Source organism: Streptopelia decaocto (genome assembly GCF_964273445.1).
Source record: "Streptopelia decaocto genome assembly, chromosome: 5".
In the NCBI taxonomy this organism is placed as follows: domain Eukaryota; kingdom Metazoa; phylum Chordata; class Aves; order Columbiformes; family Columbidae; genus Streptopelia; species Streptopelia decaocto.
Genome location: NC_138659.1, coordinates 50,600,783 through 50,617,522, shown reverse-complemented (window position 1 = coordinate 50,617,522; position 16,740 = coordinate 50,600,783). Strand labels below are relative to the sequence as shown.

The following is a 16,740-nucleotide window of genomic DNA, read 5'->3' as shown; positions in this document are numbered from 1 at the left end:
AGTAGAACATGAATAAACATTGCTATAGACAAACAAAACACTAAGTGCACTTCCCACAATTGCAAACAAATAACTATAATTAAGATTTCTTTCTAGAGAAAGGCATATAGTAGTCAAGACAATCTCATCCTTACACCTTCTTGTGACCTATATCCTGACTTTTAGCAACCACATAAGAAGGAGCAACTCCTCCAGCTCCACTTATGTCTTTCATATACTTTGTTACACACTCTTCTGCTGGCCTAAATGACTTGGCTGACTACCTGCCAGCTACTGAATGGTGATCTTGATCTACAGGTTCATGTGTTACTGGATAACAGACTCGGTTTAGCCCTAAACTCCACTGCAGTGATGCTGTAGGGAACTGCAGAGTGGACTTTCCTTTCCCAGGCGGGTGGCTAAGGGCTCCCATGGGATGGCAGCTCAGACTCCGGTGGGACTGCATCGCCTGGCACATCCCTTGCTAACGCCTCCCCTGACACAGCTCCACTGGCCAAGCCGCCCTGCGTTTCTGTGGCACTGCTGTCTCTGCACTTACCTCTCAGCCGTTCTGCAGGAGCACCGGGCGAGCAGCAGCTTTCCCTCAGCACGGCGGGGCAGACCTGCACAGACAGGAAAGGGGCCCTGGGTGGGCAGGGCCGTCACCCCGGGAGCCGCTGCCCGCCCGCTCGGCCCTGCCGGGACCCGGGCGCGGCGCCCCTGCCCGCGGGGAGCGGGGCCCGTGGGCCGGGCCGGGGCGGGCTCGGTGCCGGGGGCGGGGCGGGTACTACCCGGCCCCACAGCCTCCATTTTGCGGTGTAGCTGCGGGAGAGAGGCCGGAGGCTCCGCAGGTCTTCCCTCAGGTGAGGCAGCTGGCGGGGAGAGAGGAGTCGGCCGGCCCTGACTGGCGTGTCTTGGCCCCCGGCCCTGCCGGGTCTCCTCACACACCGCCCGGGGGCTGGGCCCCCACCCCGCGGTGCCCTGCGGCACGGGCGGGCTGCGGCACGGGGCGACCCCGCCTGCGGCCGCCCGCCAGCTCGGGGCTCGGCAGGTGTCCGGCGGAGGGAGGCGCCCGCCCGGCCCAGAGCGCCGCACCCCCCTGGCCGGGGGTGCCCTCCCGCTGGGGAGCGGGGACGGGTCCCGGTCGCCTCAGGAGGAGTGAGTGATACCTGCCTGCGCCCGCAGCCGCGCCGGTCCGGGGCTGGAGGCTGAGGGAGCGGCGAGAGGCCAGCGCCATACGTGACCGCCCTTCCCGCCCCAAAACAGCGGGCCGCTGGCTCGCCCGGCGGGCAGGGCCGGCTCCGGGCGGGGCGGGGACCGCTGGCGGCCCCACCAGGAAACTTTAAAGGCTCCGGGGGCGGGTGTGGTGCTGGCGTGGGCGTCCTCGGCCGGGGCGCAGGTGTGCGCGGGGCGGGGCCGGGCGGGCGGCGCCTCCTCCGCCCGTTGTGTGAGGGGCTGGGCCGGGGGGTCCCCGCGGGGGCCGCGGCAGCAAAGTGAGGGGCAGGTCCCTGTCGTACCCGCTGGACTGCCGCCCAACACGTCTTACCCAGCGCGTCCCGTGATGTTACAGCGTCAGAGGCTGCATCCAGCCCGCCCAAAAGGAGGCACTTTTCCCTCTGCCCCGTCAGACGTCGAGCTCAGCCCGCAGAGAGCTGGCGGGGTTGCTGCCGCAGCCGCCCGTGGCCGGCGCTGAGCCAGCGACAGCGGCCGAACCCGGCCCCGGGCGGGCCGCGCCCTGTGCCCCCGCGGAACAGGGCTGGAAACTGAAATCTGATGGCGAAATCTGTTGTTATTTTGGTTATAAAAACAGTAATATCAGAGCTTGTGTTCTGCTTGAGGATGCTTGTGCTCGAGGCGAGGCCACACGCTGTGGCAGCGCAGTTCAGGGTTTACTAAGTGCTTCACAGTTTGCGACTTAAAATTTATCTCCTGGAAAACGTATCTGCATACTGAAAGAGGTTTCATTAAACAATGTCGTCTGGTTATAGGAAGTTTTGAAGAGGCTTTAACTGCTGTCAGAGGCGAGTCTGAAACTCCAGTTTAGCATCGTGTCCATCTGGTTATAACAGGCCTGAAGTAATTGAAGCAACCGTCCTTACTGAACCCTTTCATTACTCTATGTTTTTATTTTCAAATAAAAAAGAAAAAAATCACCTAGGTCAAGCAAATGCAAATAAAACATTTTAATTTTGTTTCTGTGATTCAGAAGAATGACAAATAAGAATCAAGGCCTTGTTAAGAGGGGGATGATTAAATGGAATATCACAATTGCCAGTACCTGGCCCAAAAGAGCTCACGTCACAAATGGAATCTTAGAAAAGGAACCAATACAACAAAAGTAAGGGAAGTGCTAAAGAATTTACCAGTGCACTGTAACTCACAGGTTTACATGGATGATTAATTTGCTAATCAAAAATATGACATAGCATTGACAGCTTGCGTGCTTGAAAATGAGATGTTGGAAACTCATGCCTTAAAAAAAGCTTTTTTTGCCAGAATGTGTTTGTTAGTAAATCAGAGACATAGCCAAAAACTTTTAAATCCATTCTAAATTGTCTTACCAAGAGGTCTAAAATTGGATATAATTTAATATGGTTAAAAGATTGTTTGGTCCTATTTATTGTACAAATTAAATGTTTTACAGCTGTTTAAACAGCTGAGTTGCTGTCACCAGCTGTTGATTTTGTATCATGAAAAACAGAGTAAGTTGTACAGTCAAAATGATACAGTGCCCCTCAACAAGTTTTACAGGCTTTACAATTCTGTCTTCTTAATGGTGTAACTTTAGTTGAATTACATGAAGCTGAAAAGGTGAAGTTTTTGTTTGTTTGGTTGGTTTTTAATATTGAGTTTTGCTGACACAATATTTTCCTGTAAGCGGAAAGAACGCAACTGAAATCGGAAGGAAGTGTTGCTGGTCATCTTGTTCTTGAAAGGAATCACAATTAGTGGTAAAGTCAGAAATATCAAAAGAAGTGTTCTGTTGAAAGCCCAATTCAAAGTCCATTCAAGGAACTGTCAGTAATAAATACTGCACAGCTACCAGTTAAAGGTGTTTCTAAGGGAAATAAATAGCCATGAGCAGTGTTTATGATTAAAGCATAGATTTACAAATACACCTCATGTTCTTCTTCCCCCTTATTTATTTGGAAGTGTTAATCTAAGTTTATCAGTGTGAGGCTGCATGGCTGTGCTTCTCTGCAAGTTGTTTTGGGCTCTTATTTGAACTACCCTACTCAAAGTTTTAATGTTTTTCACATTAAGTCCCAGATGTTTAATTCTATGACCACCTATTGCCTTAGTTGTCCAATGCAGGAAGAAGTCTCCTTTCAAATCCATTTGGTTTGGCCAGTGAATACCTAGAAATGTGAATAATAATTCGTTGTATTGCATTCGTTTTTGTATTTCCCATGTCCTTTGATCTGTGCAGGTGAGGTGTGTACTTTCTTACAAACATGCTGTGAGTAGCTCCAGGCCCTGAAGAGGGTATCTGGCTGGTGAGCATTACAATGTTGGTTTATTTTTTCCTGCCATTATATGTTTTGTAACTTGGCTAATGGTCTCAAAGCTCCCTGCTCAGCTGGTTGGCAATGTGGGGGGTGATCTCTGTCCTGCTCTGTTCCTGCTCCCCAAGCCTCTCTATTGAAAACAGGACTAAAACAGTTACTGGCAGGAAACACAAATCTACACAAATAAATAATGCTTGGGGAGTACACAGGTTTCTATCAAATAATCATTTTAGGCAGGATAGCTAGAGTACTGCTCTTCCCACAGAACTGCCCCTGTGAGTGGAGATGTGCAGGATGACAGGACAGTGGTGGCTGGCATGGTGCAGGACCGGGACCCTGCTCTGGCCTGACCCTTCTGTTTCTCTTCTGGCAAAGTGCTGAGCCCCCTCTCCTGCTGGCACCTTGTGGTGTATCGTGTATTTCAGAGTGCTTTTTGGAGGCTCAAACCTCTTACCGTGCTTCAATATCTATCTCACCCTAAATAAGACTGATAGTTAATTACAAAGTTGAAGATACTTCCCTTGTGAATCCTGCTTGCTATGGTCATGTGTATGAAAAAAAGGAAAGGTTTTGTGGGTGTACCAGCTGACAAGTACTCCTGAGCAATTCTAAAGCTACTAAACATATTGTTCAAACTATTTAAGAGATAATTAGCAAGGAAATAACTACTACAAACTCATATATAGTGCCTTGACAGTGAATTTTTTTTTTCCCCCCCAGAATGTCATACCCAGGTTATCCCCCTTCTGGTGGCTACCCTGCTTTCCCTGGTTATCCTGTAAGTATGGCTTTGGAATGTGTTTCCTTCCTAATCTATTTATATTCTGTAAACTACATACATTATATTCTTACTATTCTCAGCGTGTAAATAGTAACTGTCAGTTCATGTACAGTATTCTCTAGATTACGATCTTTGATTTGTCTATTGTTGTGGTTTAACTTGAGCTAGTAATACAACCACAATAGCCACTCACTCACCTCGTCCCCCACCTCCCCGATAGGGGAGAGAGTCAAAAGGGAAGGGAGAAACCTGGACTAATACAAACACAGTTTAATAAAATAACAAAATACTAATACACTACTAGTAAATATATATATATATATATATACACACACATATAGATATATAAAGTAGAAATAAAAGATATTCAAGGCAATTCCTCACAAACACGCTGAGCAGCCAGTCCCAGGAAACAGCACCTGGTCCCACAGCTGATCCCAGAGACAGAAAAGAGAGGAAAAAGGCAGAAAAGCCCAGGGGCCTCTGCAAAATGGCAAAAGGCCAGGCTAAACATCCTGACCAAAACTCCCCTGGCTGCACCCCAGAGAGAAAGAGCACAGCGGAAGATCAAAGCCAACCAGAAGGTCTGGATTATCTTTATATCTGAAGCATGACGCTAATGGGATGGAATACTCTTATTGATCAGTCTGGATGTCAGTCAAGCTCTGCCCCATCCATGCCCCCCTTCCTCATTGCCTCACACCTGTGGGCAGAGCACTCAGAAGGTCTTTGGCTCTCAAACTGGAGCAATTAAAAACATTAACTCTGTCCCAGAGTGTTATCTCTTGTTCTTAAAATAAGTCCAAATAATGAGTGTGCTAGCTATGGAAAAGAAAGGATTCTAACTGCATGAAGAAAATTAACCCATTTTCAGTCAAACCAGCACATCTATATGTCACTCCGGATGACTTTAGAGTTGTCTCGTAAGAATTCCAAGAAGGAGGTTATTGTTTTTTAATGTTGCGTATTGTTCTAGAAAGGTTTTTGATTGTGTGGTCTTGTTTTAGTTTATCTTTGTCTTGTGGGTTTGGGTTTTTTTGCATTTTGTTTTTGGCTTTGTTTTGTTTTTTATTATAGCTAACTATCTCAGCAAATCATTTTTTTTTTAAAGTATCAGTAGTTCTTACATAAATATGAGGGTCTTTACGTACAGGGTCAGAGGTAACCTCTGAACCCATCTCTACCAAATATTCCACGTACCCATATCCCAGGATTTACAGAGATGCTGATAAACTTCAGTGGCCATTGCCCTCAGGAAGAGCTTCAAATGCTTTACTCCAGCAGCTCAGCCTTCATATGACACCAAGGAAATATTTTTTTGAGGATAAAGACACTGTATCTTGACTTTGACACCCTATCCTTCAGCTGTGGGACTTTGTTCCAGCTTCAGCTTATGGCTGAATGGAGTAAAAATACCAATGAAACTTAATAGAAGGGTGGAATGTATCAAGTGTGGCTGACACTGCACATTTTGATATGCCTGCATAATTTTTTAAAGCTAGATACAACTATGTGCTTTTATTAGTATGGCACTGATCATACTCTAATTGTGGGAATTTGATACAATCTGTGTTTTATGTAGTACAGAACTAGACAAGCATGGAGCTCAGTCTGGATCCCATTAAGATTGTAAAAAGCTATAAATACATGAAATATATATAAATACATGTGACAAATTCTCCAATTATTTTGCTTTACAGTTTACCCTTACTCCCTCTGAAACACTGAAGTCAGTCAAACTAAAGACAAACATGTTAGAAAACAGTCTTTCTTAACTCCAGGATTTCTTTTCCCCCTTAAGGTTCTGCTGAACCATCAGGATTTAAACTGTAATTTATTCTTAACTACATGTGAAAATATTTTTTTTCTTAGTTGGCATCTAAAGTATAGCCAACTTAAATGGATTAATTTAGAAGACCCTTTAGATTCGATATCAACAGTTGGAGGTTTCCTGGTCTCATTGATGATGCCCAAAGTGAAAAAAAACAAAGTGAAATTATTTTCTTCTGAAGTATTGATGGTTGTCTGAGTAAGGCTTTTGAGGATCCTAATTTTGGATTTGTGAATCTAAATTCCATTAAAATATTTTCGTTGAGTCTGGCAGAGAAAGGTTAGACTGTACCCCTGGGGAAGAGAATGTTATATGTCTTGGGCATGGTAATCTGGGTGTAGAAATATTGGGGCAACCAACCCAGAGGAGAATGTTTGAGCTGGACTTTACCACTTCACAGTGTATTGCTGTTTTCTGGGCTCAAGAATGAGTGTGTACTGTATGTGTGAGTGTGTGAGCCATATTTCTAAAGCTAGTTGGTAAAGATGATTCCCAGCAAGTAAGTAATGAGTCTATACATTATGTTTTGTTATGAAGCTGATTTTAAATACCTGATTTTTAAGATCAAGTATATGACTTTAAACTTACAGGGTTTTCCCTTAAAGATCCTGGTCATTCAAGTAAATACTTCTAATGTATGTTAATGCTAATAGCAACCTTTGTGGTATGACTGGTAAGTCATACATGTAGCAAAACACAGGCATAGAGATGTCTGACTCGTTCTTTTTATTTAAAACCTGTAATAGGTGTTCATTCTGACTCAGTGGCCCAGATTTAGTCATTGAATGTCCATGCTTTATAACCTGGATTCCAAAGGAAATGGAAAAAACAAACCAACCACCTCTTGTAAGTTCTTACCAAGTAACACTTGAAAATGCTGGTTGTGCAAAAGAAGCGGAAGTTTCAAAGATACTGTTAGGGAAGGTCTCTATTCCCTAATAATACGAAACTCTTTAAAGTCCTATAAACGGAGGAGGTGAGCTCCTAGTGATTCACAGAGAGCAAGCCTCACTGAGCTCACCTTTTCCTTATGCAGGATAGGAGTAGCAGCTTTGTAGTAAAGGAGCAGAGGGGTCCTGGTGGCTGAGCAGTAGAATGAGGCTGAGCAGTGTGTGCCTGTGGGGGAGCTGATGACACCCCAGGCTTCAGCTAGAGCAAAGCCAGCAGGTCAATGGAAACTATTCCTCTGCGCTCAGTGCTCATAAGGCCACATCTGGAATACCATGTCTAGTTGTGGCCTCCCAGTACAACAGGGACATGGACAAGCATGTCCAGGGAGGGCTGCCTGCCTGGAGAAGAGAAGGCTAAGTGGAGATCTACTCAGTCTTCTTCTATGTAAAAAGGAGTGATGGAGACATTGGAGCCAGGCTCTTGTCAGAGATACACAGCAAAAGGGCAGCTGGCAACAGCCACAGGTTATAACTCTTTGTTTTGAGGAAAAAGTTTTTCACCATGAGAGTAGTCCTGGAACAGGAGTCCAGAGATGCTGTGGATTCACTGTTCCTTGAGGATACTGAAAACTTGACAAAGCCTTGTGTGACCTCATCCAACTCCAAAACTGGCCCTGCTTTGAAGGTGGATGAGATCAGAGGCGTCTAGAGGTGCTTTCCACCCTGCAGCACTCTGATTCTGTGTCAACATGGGAGACGCAGCAGAAAACCCAACCACAAGGCCCCCATCCAGGCTTTAGGAATTCTGCTGCTGCCACTTCAAGTGCTGAATCTAATTACATAATTCACGTTGTGATACACACGAACATTTTGGTACCTTGAGAGTTTTTACTCTAATGTCCTGTTAGCAGGTGCACAAACATCCCATTTCTGTGTTTCAGCCAACAGGACAGGAGTCTGTGTACCCACCGGCCGGTCAGTACTCCTATCCCGCTGTTCCTGAAGGATACCCCCCAGCAGGAGGAGGGACCTACCCTGCAGCACCCCCGGGTGCTGGGTATCCAGGGGCAGCTGGATATCCGGCCCCAGGGGGCTACCCTGCCCCAGGGGGCTACCCTGCAGGTGCCCCAGCTGGAGGAATGCCACCTTATCCTGGAGGTAAGATTCTTTGTTGGAATACTCCTGGGGACTGATTTCTGGTGTAACCGTTCCCTGTGCTTGGTGGTAGTAAAGAAAAGCAGGTTTGTTCAGCTATGGCTGCAGGCAGGCAGATTGCCATCTGGCAGTAAATACCTGCATGCTGGTGGCAGGGCCCTGCTGGTTTTGGGCCACTGCACACAGACAGAGCTCTGCTCACTAACCTGGCTCACGCTGCGTCAGAAGTCAAGGACAAAACATTAAGCGTGCTTAAGTCTTTCGTCTTCTTCCAGCTCCTGCAGGCCCTGGCTTTGGTGTGCCTCCCACCGGCCCCGGTTTTGGTGGCTATCCACAGCCTCCTGCCCAAAACTATGCTGGAGGTGGACCAGCACAAATTCCAGGTATGTCATATATAAGGAACTTTAAGCATTCAAGGTTAAACCAAGAGATCCCAGCATAGGTAGTAACAAAAAATAGGCCCTTACCTGTGTTACTTTTAGCTGTTGAGGCTTGTATGCTGTACACCTCCTACCACCCTTCCTGACAGGACCACTTGAAGGGCTGACAAGAACAATCTCTACAGGTGTTAGATCCAAAAGGGATGGCTGTCACTGACTAGTGGCCCTGATGTAGTGCTTTAGGTTCTTATTCTTCTTTGGACTGCAAGTATCTGATGAGAACTGTCAAATCCAGAGTCCACATTCAATGAGTAGCTGTTCTGTTAATCTCAAAGAAATGGATGTGTTGTTCAGATCTGCATGTTCATGGTGATCTTTGGCACAGTGGGAGAAGTGGACAGAATGCACACCATTGCTTAAAAAAGGTGCAGTGTTTTTAATGCTTTGTGTGGTCAGTTACCATTGAGACGACTTTTGTCCTGCAATGTCTCAGCTGGGTTTGCAAGAAATTCAAAGCAGCAAAACTTTTTCTCAATGACTGCTTTGTTAACTCTAATAATAACTAACCGGCTGTTAAAATGATAACAATTGTACATATGTATTATGGATAAAAATAAAATTCCAGTACAAAAAATGTAGTTGTAGCTCTTGTATTCACAGTGCTTTTGATCACAAAAGGAGATATTTTCAATTCTTTTTGCACCAATGAATTCTTAATATTTATTGTTTATACAATGGACATTTTAAACTGTATAATATGACTTTAAAAGAGAGCACAGGACACACATTCTGCATTTGCATGTTTTACTGTGGCTTTTGTCAAAGATAGCAGTGTTTAATAAAAAGAGATTCTTCAGTTCCCACAGCACGAGTAAATTTCATCTTTTTAGAATTGCCTTGCTAGTGTATGTACCTCAATGCACCTATGATTGCTTCTTCCCATCATTTCCAAGGGCAAGAGATTCAGCTACTGATCATGGTAGTTATCATTACTTAGGAAAAAGGTTTTGTGCAGTGGTAGGTCTACAAATGGTTTTATTTTCAGATTAGATAGCATTTACATAGTAAGAGGAAAGCTAATTAATTAATTTTATCTGGTTCTTTAATTTCTTTTCAGTAGGATATCCTGGTGGACAAGCACCATCACCAATACCTGGTCCGGTATGTGCTGTATCCTCTTCTATAATCAATCTTATGTGGCTTCTGTAGTTTTAATATTTTTACAACTGGTTTCCAACAATTTACAGCGTGTTCCATATCAAGAGTTCCCAGCTGCACTCAGAGCACAACCTGAATAAAATCATAACCCCGTACCTGTGTATACTCATTCATCAAGTAGACCTTCATCTATACAACTGGGTAAAAGCATCGTCTTGGCATCAGTGGGCCAAAGCTTTTCAAAACAACTAAATGTCACCCTGATTCTGTGTTAGAGAATAAACAGGGAACTAATGGACAACTCCTTCTGAAGTACTGACTCCAAAGTTGTGATTTTAATTTGAATTTGTGCAGGCCAGCTAATTACCTGTGACTCTTATTTTCAGCCTGCAGCAATGGTTCAGTGTACCCAGGGCACAATTACAGCTGCTCCAAATTTTGATGCTGGAAGGGATGCAGAAATTCTACGCAAAGCTATGAAGGGGTTTGGTAAGTAAGCAACAGAAGCTTCAATTTCTATTGAGCTAACATCTTACTGCCATTTTGTCCTGTTATTCCATATTTATTTAACCATAACATTTTTTCTCCCCAAGCTTTTCAGAAGTCACACTTTCAAAATGACTTGGGCAATTTAGTAGACAAAGTTGCACAGAAAATTTGGTAGACTTAAATGGTAGTCTATGCCCAAACGCAAGACTAAGAAATACCCCATCTCAGAGGGATTATTATGCGTTCTTACATGAAATTGCACTTCTGTTTCCAAGGAACTGATGAGCAGGCCATCATCAATGTTGTTGCTAACCGCTCCAATGATCAAAGGCAAAAAATCAAGGCAGCTTTCAAGACTATGTATGGCAAGGTATGTCCACTGGCTCTTTGAATCACTCAACAAACCCAAACTTTCAGCTGCTGCTTTAACAGCCTAATTGCACTTTAGTCCTGGGGAGTGGTTTGGGCATTTTTTTAAACGCGCTTCTTTTGGTTATATTCCATGTGTACCAGGGGCCATGTGGTATTTAATATGGCGTTGTCCTGATACCTGGCAGAAGCAGGAATGGGGGAAAGTTGGGGGCTGGCTCTGTCCCTGACCAAACAAGAAGCTTCTCTGCTTTTGTCATGCTTGATAAACAGAAAATAATCAAGCTTAAACTGTCCTTGTAGTAAGCATCTGAAACAGTATACTGAGTTTTTTAAGCACACAAACCAGCACTGAAATCTGTTTTTTTGTAAGAAACAGAGAAACTGCTTGAGGATTGGTTAGTCAATAAAAGGCCAAGATAATTTAATTTCTTCCCTCTGTCATTTTTGCAACTTAAACTGACATTTTATAGTTGTGGCATTTTTCAGGACCTGACTAGGTCCTAAGTAGTTATGAGATAATGGAGAGGAACCGAGCTGTCCAAGGGAAGCTCTTTGTAAGAAATAAAACAAAGCTTTACAGGAAAAACAGCACAAAGGTAGAAATCAGTCACAGAAATTCTAGTTTGATCTTTTTTCAGTACATAATCTACATGGCTAACACTCTCCAAAGCCCTTTTTGTGTTTCTAATGGAATAGGATTTAATTAAAGATCTGAAGTCTGAGTTAAGTGGAAATATAGAAGAACTGATTCTAGCACTCTTCATGCCAACCACCTACTATGATGCCTGGAGTTTACGTCATGCAATGAAGGTACGGTTTTCCTGTGAATGGAATAGTTCAAAACTATCTTAAAATGCTTACCTAAGGAACAAGAATACCTGATCCCGGCATTGTTGAAAAATCCTGTAATGGCAAACAAATTTTGGGACTGGGGCTTAAAATTATTTCCTGCTGCGTCCCCCAGCTCCAGCCAATTTCTGCAGGATTAGCCAATGCAGAGCAGCCGTCCATCCAGCACAGGATGGAACGCTGCAAGACTGAACTTTATTCTCTGCCACTTAGCCATAATTTTTCCTGGAACCTAGAAAGGGCCAGGGTGCCATTAACACTGTAATCGCTGTTTAAATTGAAGGTACGTACCTCTCCTTCCTAAGAACAAACCATTGTTACTGAAAGATACTGTTGGATTATCCCTTTGCTTTTTTTTTCTTTCCCGAATGACAACAATGAAAAAAGTATTTTCTTAAGGTCAGATGATGCATGTACCTGTTCAAGTGTTAAGACTGCATCAGAGACTAGGTGAGCTAGCAGGTTTCAGGTAAACTGTTACATCCAGTTTACCAGAATTTCTTGCATGTTTGAGCTGCAGCAGGTGGCTGATACTGGAAACGAGTAACTTAATCCCTGTATGAATGCCGACCTTCTAAAGCATGTGGAGCTTTAATGACCATCTGGCCACGGTGGAGGCAACAGCCACTCTTGACCATTTAAAAAAAATGATAATACAACGCTACCTGGAAGCCTCACATAGATCCACTCCTGCCTAATCCTTGCCTGCATAGAGATGACCGTGCCAGTAAGAGCTCATGGTACAAAGAACTCACAGTCAGTTGTTATTGTGGAGAAAGGAAAGCATCCATGAAAAGTTCCTGCCGATGCTCCGTATTGAGGAAATGGCCACATTTGGAATAGGGAACACACTTGTTCACTGACCAAAACAGAATTTATGTGTTTTTCTTTGGTTTTAAGGATTATCATAAGGCTCTGCCTTCCTCCAGGATGTTTCCAGATTAAGGCTGCCAAGGAATTCCCTTCCTAAACCATTTTCCAGTTAACTTTGGCTGATGTCACTGTTGTGGATGTATGGTTTTGGCAAATTTTTTCTAACTGAATGTTGGGGGAATCTTCATTCCATTTTAAGTATACAGAAGACTTGGTGCTTTCACACTGCAAGGATACAATTCTTACAATGTACACTGTATTAAATTTTGAAATAACAGATGACTGGCTAATTTCACAGCTGAAGAAAATGGAATAGATAGTGCTTTGTAGTTGTGCCCTTTTCTCTGCCTACAGGGAGCAGGCACCCAGGAGCGAGTGCTGATTGAGATCCTTTGCACAAGGACAAACCAGGAAATACGAGAAATAGTGAGCTGCTACAAATCAGAATTTGGAAGGGACATCGAACAAGACATCAGAGCAGACACTTCCGGACACTTTGAACGATTACTTATATCCATGTGCCAAGTGAGCTTTACTTTTTGTAAGATAATGGTGCCTGTGTATGCTTAGCAAGAACCAGGTTTTTAAGAAATTAGCCTTGGGCCATTAATATATTCCCCAATGACAAGACACAACACTTCAGTCCCTCCCCAGGGATGAGATGCTTCCTGTCCGTAAATCTATGCTGAATTGTGTGACCTAATTTAGCACCCTATATTCATCTCAGAGAACTTATATGTGAATACTTTATTGTGCAGGTGCAATCAAGTGGTACTCTAAAGCGGTGCTTCTCACTGCAGTTAAAGCAAGATGGTTTTTATTTTTTGCATATGTTAACGAAATAATTTGGGTGAATCTGATAGGATAACCTTTATGGTATACAGAACACCTGTGAGAATCAGTGTGTGCAAGCTAGGAGGTACCACAGGGCAAAACTTCCCTCCCAAGTTACACCACAGCCTTCCTGCCCTCCTCATCACCAGAATTAGGGAAGTGCTGCTGTTGAACTCAGTTGAACACTGGAGCTTGCTTATCCCATATCATTTACTAGGGCTTATTTTGTGTTGAAGAATAGTAACTTGCAGTTATCCATGTTTAGGGAGAAATACGTACTAATGCAACTTCCTTCACTTCTCTGACCAATCTGCCTATTTGCTGTTAGAATTTCTGTGACATTTCCCTGTCTCATTTGTCTCTACCTTTCTGAGAGTTCAGCTATGCACTAGGTGTTTAGATTACAAAGTCAAAATCCACAAGAAAGCAAACCTTGAGAAGCTCATGCTGCTAATTTTTATTTTGATAAATCCAGTAGTTTACAATAACTGACAACCACATCGTTTAAATATTATATTATCCACTATAGATACAACAGTATTTAGGAGCATGTATTCATTCAGCCTACTCAGCCAGTATATTTAGCAGTACCCATCCATGCACTGAGCAGCAAAAAAAACCCAAAGCACATAAAATGTCATACAGGCCCTACTGACATATTACAGCTATAATAAGTGCTTTCTGGAGACATTATTACTTGAAATTAGCAAATTTCTAAATAAAATAGAAGACCTGAGATATTTCAGGTGTGCATATTCAGTAAGGTAATTCACTAGTTCGTTTGGGAAGATTCTTTGCAACTTGAAGCCTAGAAACAAACAAATCAAAAGAAAGCTTACATTATTAAGTAAAACAGAGAATTAAGTACAGCACTTAATTAGAACTATGAGATGGTATGTAGGGGTGAAATTATCTGAGTCAGTTTGAAGCGTGCCCTACAGACAGGGCTCTGGGCACTTTAGTATTTGTTGCCTATAAGAAATATTAAACCAAGGAGCCGTTTTAAAGCAATGTAATATATTTCAATGTGGTATTACTCTTTCTGCTTCAGGCTTTGAAGATACATGCTTGGGGTCTACCCTGCAAGGAGCTAAAGCACAGCCTTCTCTGTGTAATTTCAGTTGACATCTGTTGTCTTTGCTTTTAGGGTAATCGGGATGAGAATCAAACTGTGGATTATCAAAAAGCTCAAGAAGATGCTCAGCGTCTGTACCAAGCAGGTGAAGGAAAACTTGGGACTGATGAATCTTGCTTTAATATGGTTCTGGCAAGCAGAAGTTTTCCCCAACTGAAAGCGACAGTTGAGGCGTACTCCAGGGTAGGAGCTCTTCGCTGATTTCACATGAGCTTGGTCAGTGTATTTTAAATTAAGGTTCCAGTTGTTACTGCATTTCATTATCCATGTATTAATCTCATTTATTTGTAGATTGCGAATCGTGATTTATTAAGCAGCATTGACCGAGAATTTTCTGGAAATGTAGAACGTGGATTGAAGACTATATGTAAGTGATGCGTTCTTTGCTCCCCTTATTCCTTAGGAATTAAAGCTAAATATAATTGAAGAAGAATCCAGTTCAACACTGGCCATATGGTAAATGAACACACAACCTGACTCTGCTAGCACAAAAATAACTTCAATTATTCAAATTATTCGGTTTACACTTAATTGGAGAAAATAAGCATCTGCCATGAAGAGGTCAGTTAGAAGCAAGAAAAGGCGACACAGGAGCTACTTGTGAGCTCTCTGGGCAGGCAGGCGGCCACCCAGGAGCAAGGGGCACTGCTTAGTGCTTGTGGTTGTATTTTTCAGAGCTCTGCAAAATGACACAAGTACCAGGGTACCAGAGCCGTGACTCTGCTTGTGTGGCACCTCAGCAGAGGCAGCTGAACCACCCCCACACCTGATCTCAGAACCAATGTGAACCTACTTGAGGCACAATTCCCTTTCCACTCCTCTTCCCCACCACCCGCTCCCCAGAAGCTCAGCATTTGCTAAGCGAAATTTCAGCAAAATACAAGACCTGTTTTGAATTCACTTTTTCCTGCTGGCTTATTGTAGTAAAGCAGTTCAAATTTAGCACAATTTTCTGATAGTGAGAATCAGTATGATTTACTAGTAAATCTGCAGACACCAGGCCACCAATGCTTACCAAAATGGCAGCATTTCTGTAGCCATAACAGATAAGCAAAAACTTCCCAACTTTATTCTGCTACGGAGTTTTATGGGAAAACTTCAGCTCTGAAAATTGTGGAATAGAATAAAGGCTTATCTTCGAAAATGAACAATCCACCTGAAACAAGATCTATTCTGTAACTAATAGAGCAAGAACTCTTTACAGCTGTACTTTTGTTATTAAGATTCTAGCAGTGGAACATGAGTAAAGTACCTTGTATCCTAGTAGCAGCTATCCAAGGACAAGGACTGTTTTTAAAATTACCTGAGAATGAAGGTTTCAGCCAGCTTTGAAAAGCCCTTGTACAGAAGTTAGCTGTTAATAACCGTCACTTCTCTTGTGAAGGATTAATTCAGTTGGTCATCTTGAAACTAAACTCAGCCCTATGAAACAGTTCCTGCAATCCACAGTAACTGGATCTTCACCAATACCTCCCTCTAGCTGTCTACAGCAAAAATCCTGAACTGATCCTGCCAGCGGGACTAATTCAAAAAATATCCTTTATTGCAGTGCAATGTGCTTTAAATCGCCCGGCCTTTTTTGCAGAACGACTTTATTATTCTATGAAAGGAGCTGGCACAGATGATTCTACACTGATCAGAATTATAGTCACACGCAGCGAGGTAAGAAACTTTCTCCCCTGTAAATGTCACATGTAGGGGAAAGCGATCTACCCTAACCATAGTAGTGGAAATCCTGTCTTGCAGTGAAGCTTTTATGGAGTTCAGATTTAGATGAACACATTTATTTGTTTTAAGGGGACCAGCTGGCTTCTAAGATGTTCAGAGCTTATCAGTTGCACATTTCACCCTTGGCATGTGTTCTGTGGTCCCTGAGGGAAGAGACGCGGGCTGACTGTCTAAGAGTTTAACTTGTGTGTCGTCTTTTTTCTTTACTTTTTTTTTTACTTTGCATAGATTGACCTTGTGCAAATTAAACAGATGTTCACACAAATGTATCAGAAGACTTTGGCTACAATGATAGCAAGTGATACAAGCGGCGATTACCGGCGTTTGCTGCTGGCGATTGTTGGTCAATAGAAGAGGATTATCAAGTTTGTTTGTTTGTTTTTAAACAAACTGAAGGACATGTAACGTGCTTTGTGCAGACACTGACCACCCTTGTATGTAAAAGAATAATTGTAAACTTTGTGTAATCAAATATGCCTTCTTGATGATTCAATAAGCTTGTTGCACTTAAAATTGCCTTAATTTACAGCACATAATATTCTTTATTGTATAATAAAAGATATATCATGTCTATTAGTCCTAAGCCTTAGTCCTTTTGACCCAGACAAAACCACCTCCCTTCTGTCAGACTCCTGCATGATTAAACTGTTTGTTTCAGCTGAACCTCCAGAACTCAACAAGTTTCTTGAAATACCTGAACTTAACTGCTGACTGGGGATGACAAAAAGAAAGCCTGAGGCTGTGATGTAACGCATTTTACACCCCCCATTTCATGTT

General features: G+C 43.1%; 1 protein-coding gene across 2 annotated transcripts; it reads left to right on the top strand.

Annotated features, from left to right (window-relative positions):
- The first annotated feature begins 742 nt into the window (after positions 1 to 742).
- ANXA7 (annexin A7) lies at positions 743 to 16,534 on the top strand. 2 transcript variants are annotated; one of them, XM_082053074.1, is made up of 13 exons: positions 743 to 842; positions 4,209 to 4,266; positions 7,932 to 8,148; positions 8,421 to 8,528; positions 9,646 to 9,686; positions 10,070 to 10,172; positions 10,448 to 10,542; positions 11,241 to 11,354; positions 12,621 to 12,791; positions 14,248 to 14,418; positions 14,527 to 14,602; positions 15,785 to 15,897; positions 16,192 to 16,534. In XM_082053074.1, exons 2-13 carry the CDS (start codon positions 4,210 to 4,212, stop codon positions 16,312 to 16,314), a joined length of 1,389 nt encoding a protein of 462 aa, XP_081909200.1. In that variant the 5' UTR covers positions 743 to 842; position 4,209; the 3' UTR covers positions 16,315 to 16,534. The 2 variants fall into 2 exon arrangements, with proteins under 2 accessions (XP_081909200.1, XP_081909199.1); XM_082053073.1 differs by having other exon boundaries at positions 9,643 to 9,686.
- Positions 16,535 to 16,740: the final 206 nt, after the last annotated feature.